Source organism: Clupea harengus, chromosome 7 (assembly GCF_900700415.2).
Source record: "Clupea harengus chromosome 7, Ch_v2.0.2, whole genome shotgun sequence".
NCBI lineage: Eukaryota > Metazoa > Chordata > Actinopteri > Clupeiformes > Clupeidae > Clupea > Clupea harengus.
In genome coordinates, this window is record NC_045158.1 from 25,503,269 (window position 1) to 25,513,841 (window position 10,573).

The window sequence follows — 10,573 nt, forward strand, 5'->3', positions numbered from 1 at the left end:
ATGAACATGAGTGCATAATTAAGAGTGTTAACACTGAACATCTATGAACATGAGTGCATCATTAAGAGTGTTAACACTGAACACCTATGAACATGAGTGCATCATTAAGAGTGTTAACACTGATATGAACATGAGTGCATAATTAAGAGTGCTAACACTGAACATCTATGAACATGAGTGCATCATTAAGAGTGTTAACACTGATATGAACATGAGTGCATAATTAAGAGTGTTAACACTGAACATCTATGAACATGAGTGCATCCTTAAGAGTGTTAACACTGAACATCTATGAACATGAGTGCATCCTTAAGAGTGTTAACACTGAACATCTATGAATTTCAGACCCTGCTGTCGCCCCGGACGTTTGCTCCAACGCTCACATAACCCTCCCAGGGCTCCTCTGGTTACTCCACAGTCCCTGAGACGTGTGTCCTCATATCTGAAGTGTTCTCATACACTGAAGCTTGTTCCCACTGTCCTCAACGCAAAAGCATGTTTCTTCTGACAAAAGACAAAAGAATAAGTGTTTAAATTCATTTGAAATGTCTAGCTTTCAGTAGTGACTGATCAGTAGTGACTGATTATTTCCTGTGGCCAATAACACATGGGCATGAAGCCTTGCTGAAGGAGACATGGACCAGATGGGTCCTGATGCTGAATGAGACATGGACCAGATGGGTCCTAATGCTGAAGGAGACATGGACGGATGCTGAATGTGTGAGTTTAGTCTAACCCAAGGTCAGAGGTCAGGCACATGACTGGGAATGCTAATCCATCTCTCTACATATCACTCTCTCTGAGTCTGTGTCATACCATCTCTCTCTCTCTCTCTCTGGTTCTGTGTCATACCATCTCTCTCTCTCTCTCTCTCTCTGGTTCTGTGTCATACCATCTCTCTCTCTCTCTCTCTGGTTCTGTGTCATACCATCTCTCTCTCTCTCTGGGTCTGTGTCATACCATCTCTCTCTCCCTCTCTCTCCCTGGTTCTGTGTCATACCATCTCTCTCTCTCTCTCTCTGGTTCTGTGTCATACCATCTCTCTCTCTCTCTCTCTGGTTCTGTGTCATACCATCTCTCTCTCTCTCTCTCTGGTTCTGTGTCATACCATCTCTCTCTCTCTCTCTCTGGTTCTGTGTCATACCATCTCTCTCTCTCTCTGGTTCTGTGTCATACCATCTCTCTCTCTCTCTCTCTGGTTCTGTGTCATACCATCTCTCTCTCTCTCTCTCTGGTTCTGTGTCATACCATCTCTCTCTCTCTCTGGTTCTGTGTCATACCATCTCTCTCTCTCCCTCTCTCTCTCTCTCTCTCTCTCTCTGTGAGACTCCATGGCCATAACTCACTGCTCTCAGTCCCCGAGAGCCTCCTGCATTCTCTGCTTTCTCCCGCTCAGGGTCGCCTGTTGAAAGCTTCTCTCCCCTCCCTGAGTGCCTCCCTGAGTGCCATCCTCCTCCCGTCCTCTGCGCCTCCCGTCCTCTGCGCCTCCCGTCCTCTGCTCCTCCTGTTCTATGCGCCTCCTGTCCTCTCATCTGCTTTCATGCGTCTCTTTCTATTTACAACGTGATGAAACCATCCCTGTCACGCTATGCACAAACACCCCTGTCATGCTCTGTTCTGCACAAACACCCCTGTCATGCTCTGTTCTGCACAAACACCCGTCATGCTCTGCTCTGCACAAACACGTTTTTCAAATGTCTGATGCCTTTTAAGTAGGTGTGCTCACACACGCTGAGTGACCAAAGACTCCCTGGGCTGCGGTGATTACCTGGATGAGTTTCAACATGACGGTGGTGTTTGCGTCTTTAGGAGAAACCATCTCACCTCCTGCATCAGCAACATGGATGTTTGAGTTCAGATACCATATGAGTGAAATACGTCAGGCCAAGGTCATGTGATCAACACCTGAGGGAAAGATCTGCTGCCAAACCTGTGGCTGAGAATAGAAGTGGGGTTGGAGACACCAGCTGTTAACAGTCTTTTTTTAACAACTGCTTGCTCACATTTCCTGAGACACACAATTCACAAAACTGCAAAAAGTGAGATTAGTTCATAGTTTCACAGATGTCGCTGTTTGAGTGACAGGTTTCAGAAATTGTGTGACATGTAAACATGTGAGTGTAAGCAGTTTAAAGAAAGTGTGCTCCTAAAAGTGGGTGTGTATCCTGCAGTGTGAGCCGTAGGAGAAGATTTGAACGTGGCTCTGCAGACACAGCACTCAGAGATGGAGCGGAGCTAAAGGTCGCCTGTCACCTGGCTGCACAGGGCCAGTGAGGGACAACGCACTCAGGGGAACGGCCTCGCTCAGGGGACTCAGCTGCACCGGGCCAGCGAGGGACAGCCTTGCTCAGGGGATTCATGTCTCACACAGGGGATGAGATGAGATGAGTTCAGCAGCCTCAGACACAGGGTGTGCGTGTGTGTGTGTGTGTGTGTGTGTGTGTGTGTGATGTGTGTCAGTGGGTATTGTGGCTCTGTCCTTGGAACTCTGGCTGTATTATATGATGTACCTGTATTGTGTGATGTATTATATGATGTACCTGTATTGTGCCAAAGTGCATTTCTCTGCTGAGAGGCAGCTGTACTGGGCCGTGAGCACTAACCTCCTAATCAGCACATATGGGCAGGAAACACACATCCGAGGTCAACCTCATTTAGCCACAGAGCCACATGGAAATCCACTGTTGTGTGTGAGTGTGTGTGTGTGTGTGTGTGTGTGTGTGTGTGTGTGTGTGTGAGAGAGAGTGTGTGTGTGTGTTTGGGTGTGTGCCAGCTAAAAGCCATCAGGAAGCCCATTTGAATACCAGCTGGATCTGCGTTGGGTGTTGCATGATGGGTAAACTGTGGCAAGCCAAGCTGCACAGGGCAGAAATGTCTCCACCCCCACACCCCTGTGTGTGATCGCCCTCCCCAGCGTATAAATCCGACAGACAGGCAGGCCGCCTGGGCATCACTTGGGCATCACCTGGGCATCACCTGCCATCTCCTGACTGGGGCTCGCTTTTAAAAGGTGCGTGTATTTCTTTGAAGATGAGAGGAAGATCTAAACTTAAGGTAAATATCAGAGTAAATTGACAAAAACATTATTTCCAGGCAAATCTTATGTTCATAAAAACATGTTTTTTTTTTTTTTACTTTAAAAGGACTGACGTGAGCTGCTTATGGAACAGCAGACGCGTGGCCGTAATGTGCTGCCTTTAGAGTTTGGGACCCGTTTGGCATCTGACTGACACACACAGACACACAGACACACACACACACAGACACACAGACACAGACACACACACACACACACACACACACAGTACACAGCATGCTGACACGGGCGCACCGGATGGGTGTGTGGTGCCTGACGGGCTGCGTGGCGGTCGTCACCGTCTTCTTCCACGTCTACATCGTCTGCTGAGCGTGCGGCGCGTGCGGAGCAGCCACCACTGGACGCCGTGCGAGATCATCACCAGCGCGCTCTCCCTGCAGAGCGTGCTGCAGCAGGCCGTGGCCGTGCTCTGGATGAGTCTGGACGTGATGGACCCGCGGTGCCTGCTGGGCCGGATCTACCCGGTGCTGGAGGTGCTGCTGCTCAGTCTGCGCTTCTCCGTGCTGTGGAACACCGCCTTCCTCATCTTCTACTACGCCACCAAGCTGGTGATGGAGCCCATCCACTGCTACACGCGCATCCAGGAGCTCATCCTCCGCCACGTGCGTCCTGCCCTCCTGCTCATCCCCATCTGCAGCCTCTGCTTATGCTGCCCCCTGCTGGCCTTCATGGGGCACGACAGCCACAATGCCACCTGGGTCACGGAGTGTGGCTCGATCCTTGCGCCGCACGTGTCGAGCCACACCTACGTGATCGTCTACCTGATCGTCTGCGACATCCTCCCTGGGGTCATCATGCTCAAGGGCAGCATCTCCATCTCCGTGCACCTGGCCATCCACCTGCGCCACATGAAGGCCAGCACCAACAGCTCCCACGGGCCCAAACTGGGCTCCGAGATGCGGGTGATCCGCATGAGTCTGGCTCTGGCGCTGGTCTACCTGGTCTTCCTGGTCGTGGAGCTGTACTCCCACTACATGATCTCCCAGCAGGGGGAGAACATGCTGTTCCTCACCGTCTTCTTCTCCTCCCTCTACACGGCCATCTGCGGCCTGGCACTCGTTTACGGGAAGGAGAGTTTCTGGAAGGAGCTGCTCCACCTCTACAACCTCACCATGGACAGGTACCCCTGCCTCACCTGTCTGAAGGTCCCAGAGAAGAAGGCAGACGTCAGCAGTGCTCCAACTCATTAATGGTCATTCCTGATAAGGAACGCTCAGCTTACATCCGAGGCTCATAATGATCAACCTCACTCATAATGATCAATCTTACCTTACTCATAATGATCAATTCTTACCTTACTCATAATGATCAATAGTTACCCTACTCATAATGATCAATACTCACCTTAGAAAGTCAATCATGGCTTGTTTCATTTATTTCACTTCCAATACCACTGTAAGACACTCTGACTAGACATTCTGCACCTGGGCCGGTTTACCACATAACTCAGAACTGCATGAAGACGCTGGAATAGAGTTGATGTGGATTTTCAGAAGCCATGGACATATTTCATTCATTTTTAGAGCCCATGGACATATTTCATTCATTTTTTAGAGACCATGGATATATTTCATTCCTCTTCAATTCATGGCGATAAAGCAACACACTGATCCTCGTGATGTCCTCGAGGGTTACGGTTAGGGTTAGACCTTTCATTTTCTGTATCATTCATATTCAGTTTACAACATCAACATCAACAATCTGTAAATGGTCCGTGTCTAGTTGAGTTTATCAATCATTATCTGTAAATGCTCCATGTGTAGTTGAGTTTATAAATCGTTACCTGTAAATCTATAAATGGTCCATGTCTAGTTGAGTTTATAAATAATTATCTGTAAATGGCTGATTTTGTATTGGATTCCTATTTACTTTTATTGTAGTTGTATTTTCTGACCTGAGTTGCTTCTCTCTGAACTCAAGGTTGACACAAAGACTTAAGCAGCACCAGTCAAAACCACAGCAACTTTACACTCAACATGTTCAAGGGGCTGAACGGAGATGCCATGACAAAGACTGAGCCCTGACATGGCCTCTCAGCCACAGGTGAAACATCAGCATCAAACGCTCGTAGGGGAACTTCTGAAAGAACAGCACAGCTAGATCAGAACCATAGAACCATAGATATATATAAAGGCTAGATGTCTCGTCCAACGGAGTCGAACGTCCGCACATGGCGGCCATCTTGCCCTGGTCAGTTTGCTCACCCATAACATTGTGTTGGTATTGGTATGTACTTTTTAAATAACCATAACTTGCTAAATTTTCAACAGATTTACAAATGGTTTGGTTTCTTACAAACGTTATTAACGTGGTTATAATTCGGATGCTTTTTGGATATTTTTAAGAAAATAACATAATTATTCATAAGTATGCAGTGTCATAACTACATCTCTGACGTTATAACAAACCAACCCGTTTAAAATCGGTTTGAAAATTGAGCAGTTATGGTTATTTAAAAGTACATACCAATACCAACACGATGTTATGGGTGAGCGAACTGACCGGGGCAAGATGGCCGCCATGTGCGGACGTTCGACTCCGTTGGCCGGCAACGCGGACGAGACATCTAGTCTTTATATATATCTATGCATAGAACTGCCAGGGTCGTCTCCTTGACAACGCATGTTACATAAAAGACAGAAACAATGTATAGACACACACACACACAGGAAAGTCACGAGTCCTCATTTCACTACATAAAGTGCCATTCATCTGAATCGGGCTATCTGAAGAGTTTCTATACAGCAAAGCTAGGAAACTCCCTTTAACGCAAACCCCTTTGGCTAGCAGACACTCCCTAATGCAGACCCCTTTGGCTAGCAGACACTCCCTAACACAGACCCATTTGGCTAGCAGACACTCTCTAATGCAAACCCCTTTGGCTAGGAGACACTCACTAATGCAGACCCCTTTGGCTAGGAAATGCTCCCTAATACAGACCCTTTGGCTAGGAGACACTGTCTAACACAGACCCCTTTGGCTAGCAGACACTCTCTAATACAGACCCCTTTGGCTAGCAGACACTCTCTAATGCAGACCCCTTTGGCTAGGAGACACTCTCTAATGCAGACCCCTTTGGCAAAACAGTGCTGAAAAACAGAATACAATCGACTGAAAGTTTTCATGTCTCAGATAAATCTTTAATTTGCATTTGTTTGGGTGACCATTCGTGTTTATAAAAAATATTCTGTCTGACACAATCTCACTCATACACACAAACATTTACCTGATAGAACATCGCAAAGAAAAAACAGACTCAGAATAGGTTCCCTTTTATTCATCATTTTTCATTATTACCTGTCGTACCATTAGTTCTTTAGGTTTCTACTAGAGTTCTTTATTACCTGTCGTACCATTAGTTCTTTAGGTTTCTACTAGAGTTCATTATTACCTGTCATACCATTAGTTCTTTATGTTTCTACTAAGTTTGTTTTGCTTTGACTGAACAAATTCGCAACTGATGTGTATAAAGATTCTGAGCCCACCTGTAGTAACTAGAAAGGGTCTAAAAATACTCCATCCTGAAACAACGCTGTGTGCCACTGAAACCAAGGCTTTGAAATAGGAGGACGAGTCCAGGAGGAAACTCAGTATGGCTGACTGAAAGTTGTAGCTAACACTCTCTAATGCAGTGAAACCCAGTATGGCAGACTGAAAACTGTAAGCTTTAGCATTAGCTGTAGCTATCCAGTTTTAACATACCATACAGTTTTATCAGTATGGCTGACGGAAAACTGTAAGATTTAGCATTAGCTGTAGCTAATCACTGAAATGCAGTATGGCTGACTGAAAACTGTAAGATTTAGCATTAGCTGTAGCTAATCACTGAAATGCAGTATGGCTGACTGAATACTGTAAGATTTAGCATTAGCTGTAGCTAATCACTGAAATGCAGTATGGCTGACTGAAAACTGTAAGATTTAGCATTAGCTGTAGCTAATCACTGAAATGCAGTATGGCTGACTGAATACTGTAAGCTTTAGCATTAGCTGTAGCTAATCACTGAAATGCAGTATGACTGACTGAATACTGTAAGCTTTAGCATTAGCTGTAGCTAACCAGTGAAATGCAAGTCAGAAGAACTGTACCTCAAACTTGTCAAAAAAAAAACCGCTTGATCTCTTTGTTGTTAAAATGCAGAAAGGCAGAAACATGTGAACATAAATAGGCTCCAGTGCTGCTTTCAGTACAGTGGAGGAAAGCGAAACCAAAGGCACCTAAAACACCACAGCTGTCATCATGCTCACGTCATGCTGGCCTAGTGCGTGTGTGTGTGTGTGTGTGGGATGCTGGTTTAGTGTGTGCTGTGTGGACATGTCTCAAAAGCCATAACTCACTATATATCATCACTCAGCCCAATCAGTCAGTCCACAACAAAAACACACACACACACACACACACACACACACACACACACAAACACACACACACACACAAACACACACCAAGCTGACGATGACGCTGGAGTCCGCAGAGGCAGGCTTCTCTTTTAAACCCGCAGGAACTAAAGTGCCACAGGAGGTTTACTGGAAATTCAATAAAATGTTGCATATAATGTTTCATGGCCATCGTCCCCTTTTCAAGTAAATTTCCCCTTAAAAAGACTAAAAAGAAGCAGGTGTCCAGTGAACAAAATGACCTGCATCTAACCCTAACCCTACACCAGAAGCCCTAACCCTAACCTTTCACCAGAAGCCCTAACCCTAACCTTTCACCAGAAGCCCTAACCCTAACCTTTCACCAGAAGCTGCACACCAACATACAGCGGCTAATAAACCCGCACCCAGTAGTACAAGAATAGTACACAACAATATATACAATATAGCAATTTATGATTACAAAAATATGAAGGTAGAAAATCTCCTGATTAACTGGAATAAAAAGTGGAATGGCGTAGCCTCCCCGTGACCTCAGTGAGGCGCTGATGGCTGGCGGAGGGATGGGTGTGTGTCACTCTTCTTTTTCTCCGTGGTATACACACAGTCTGCACTATGTGGGCGAAGTCTCCAGAGGTGCCCCCGGTGGGGTGGGCAGAAGGTTGCAGATGCTGGCTTTTGCCCCGAGTGACACTCAATAGCAGGGAAGGTGCAGTAAGGCCTCCAGGCCAGTAGGGGGTAGCAGCATCCAGAGCGCCGATTGGTGGGTGATCACTGGAGGCTGTGCTCGTAAGAGGGGAACATAGACTTGCGGGTTTTGGGAGGGGGAGGAGGGGGTTTGCCGTCCACCTTCATCGGTAAAGGGGGAGTAAACTAGAGAGAGGGAGAGACACACATCAGAGAGAGACTGTGTAAATGTGTGTGTGTGTGTGTGTGTAAGTGTAAAAGTGTGTGTGGGGGTGTGTGTGTGTGTGTGTGTGTGTTCTCACCTCTGCAGTGTTGTGAGTGAAGTCTGTGTCGTGGGGGTGCTTCTTGGGAGGCATAGGGGGCGGTGTGCCCGGAGTGTCTGTAGAAAAATCTCCCCCATCTGGCAGACAAGTGAAGCCTGCATGAAGAACACACACACACACACACACACGAGAACACACACACACACACACACACACACGAGAACACACACACACGCATAATCAACGTGTGCGCGCGTGTGTGTGTATGGTGAGGGTGGTGTGTGTGTGTGCGTGTCTGTGCGTGCATGCGTAGATGTGCATACTTGTGTTTGCATGATTGTTTGAGACTATGTTCACATACTTAATGATTTTTAATGTAATGTTCATGTTTTTAATTTGTTAATGTTTTGTGCCATTTCAGCTCAAAGCGGGATGTTTCTCTCTGATGTGGTTCTCGTGTATGTTTATGTCAAGTATGCTTATATGGCACTGAACTCTTGTCCTGTCCAGCTCTCACACACACACACACCAAACTCATGTGTGAATGCCAACACCACAGTCAGCTAGGGGCGCAGAGCTAAGCATGGTTACCCTGGCAACTCATTCATTTCATGGACTGTGCGTGTGTGTGTGTGTGTGTGAGTGAGTGTGTGTGTGTGTGTACGTACTGGAGCTGCATGGTCCGTATGTGTATACTAGAGCTTGTGTGTGTGTACTGGAGCTCCATGGTGTGTGTGTGTGTGTGTAAGAGTGTATGTCCATACTGAAGGTGTGTGTGTGTGTGTGTGTGTGTGTGTGTGTGTGTTTGTGTGTAAAGTGTATGTCCATACTGAAGACGTGTGTGTGTGTTTGTGTGTATGAGTGTATGTCCAAACTGAAGATGTGTGTTTGTGTGTATGTGTGTGTGAGTGTATGTCCATACTGAACACGTGTGTGTGTGTGTGTACGTACTGGAGCTGCGTGGTGTGTATGGAGAGGGGGGTAAGGGGCTCAGTGGACTGAGGTGGGAGGAGTCTCCCTGGAAGAGTGACAGCGTCAGTCTCCGATCCCCCAGCTGCAGACTCTTAGGCCTCTGCTGCTTCTCTGGAGGGGTCTGGAGGAGACACACGCACACACACGCACGCACACACATGCACGCACACACACACGCACACACGCACACACATGCACACACGTGCGCATGCGCACACACACACAAACACAATAAAACAAATACATTAACAAACACATACCATTATACCAACAAGTGGTTGCATGAGTGGATCATTTTAGCAATCGAGTAATCATTTACCAAAAAACCTTGGCTACTCCGGAGGCGCTGGGGGATTTGTGTGTGTGTGTGTGTGTGTGGGCGTGCCTATGTGACGTGTGGGCGTGCTCAGTGATGTGTGGGTGTGTTCATGTGGTGTGTGGGTGTGTTCATGTTGTGTGTGGGCGTGTTCAGGTGGTGTGTGGGGGCGTGTTCAGGCACCTGGTCTGCGTCGGGCCGCTCCAGCAGCACCTGTGATTTGCTGACGCTCCACTCCTTCCTGTTCCTCCTGCTGATGCGAGTGTCCTCCTCACCCCGGGACACAGTGGACGCACGCCGGTCAGAGGACAGCAGAGAGCTGGGGGAGAGACGGAAAGATTTAACACTCCCTTCTCATACAATTACATTTAGTCATTTAGCAGACGCTTTTGTCCAAAGCGACGTACAAGGGAGAGAGCAGTCAAGCTACGAGCATTAGAACCCTGGTGTAACAATACATACTACTTTACATAAGAAATAAAAAAAAACGAAATAGAAAAGAAAAAGAAGTGCAGGAATGTAACTGCTGTAAGTGCAAGTTAAGTGCTAGTCGAAGTGCCAGTTTAGGAAGGGAGGTGCTCTCTGAAGAGTTGGGTCTTCAAAAGCTTCTTGAAGGTAGAGAGGGACGGCCCAATTACACCACTTAAACACATAAAACATTAAAAGCTCCAACTGAAACAGCTTAAAGCATTTCATTAAAACCCACTTGTCAATCACCTCCAACTCTATCCCTCTATAACCTGTTTATGATCAGCATATTCTATTTGTCATGTGAGAGAAAGAAGAGGGGTAGTGGGAGAGGAGAAGAGAGGAGAGGGGGAGGAGATGGGGGAGAGAAGAGGGAAGAGAGAAGAGAAAAGAA

General features: G+C 46.9%; 2 protein-coding genes across 2 annotated transcripts in view; one reads left to right on the forward strand and one right to left on the reverse strand.

The window, feature by feature from the left end:
• The first annotated feature begins 3,313 nt into the window (after window positions 1-3,313).
• Window positions 3,314-5,074, forward strand: LOC105904064. Its single transcript, XM_042708151.1, is given in 2 exon segments — window positions 3,314-3,395; window positions 3,398-5,074. Coding segments are annotated over 2 exon segments (972 nt in total). The 3' UTR covers window positions 4,288-5,074.
• Window positions 5,075-6,215: 1,141 nt separating this feature from the next.
• dock5 (dedicator of cytokinesis 5) overlaps window positions 6,216-10,573 on the reverse strand; it is a 49,723-nt gene continuing 45,365 nt past the window's right edge. The window contains exons 48-52 of the mRNA XM_031570933.1: window positions 9,895-10,030; window positions 9,375-9,516; window positions 8,463-8,578; window positions 6,442-8,346; window positions 6,216-6,394 (exon numbers count right to left, since the gene is read on the reverse strand). Coding sequence (XP_031426793.1) covers window positions 8,245-8,346; window positions 8,463-8,578; window positions 9,375-9,516; window positions 9,895-10,030 — 496 coding nt within the window. The 3' untranslated portion in view covers window positions 6,216-6,394; window positions 6,442-8,244. The remainder of the gene's footprint in view (window positions 6,395-6,441; window positions 8,347-8,462; window positions 8,579-9,374; window positions 9,517-9,894; window positions 10,031-10,573) is intronic.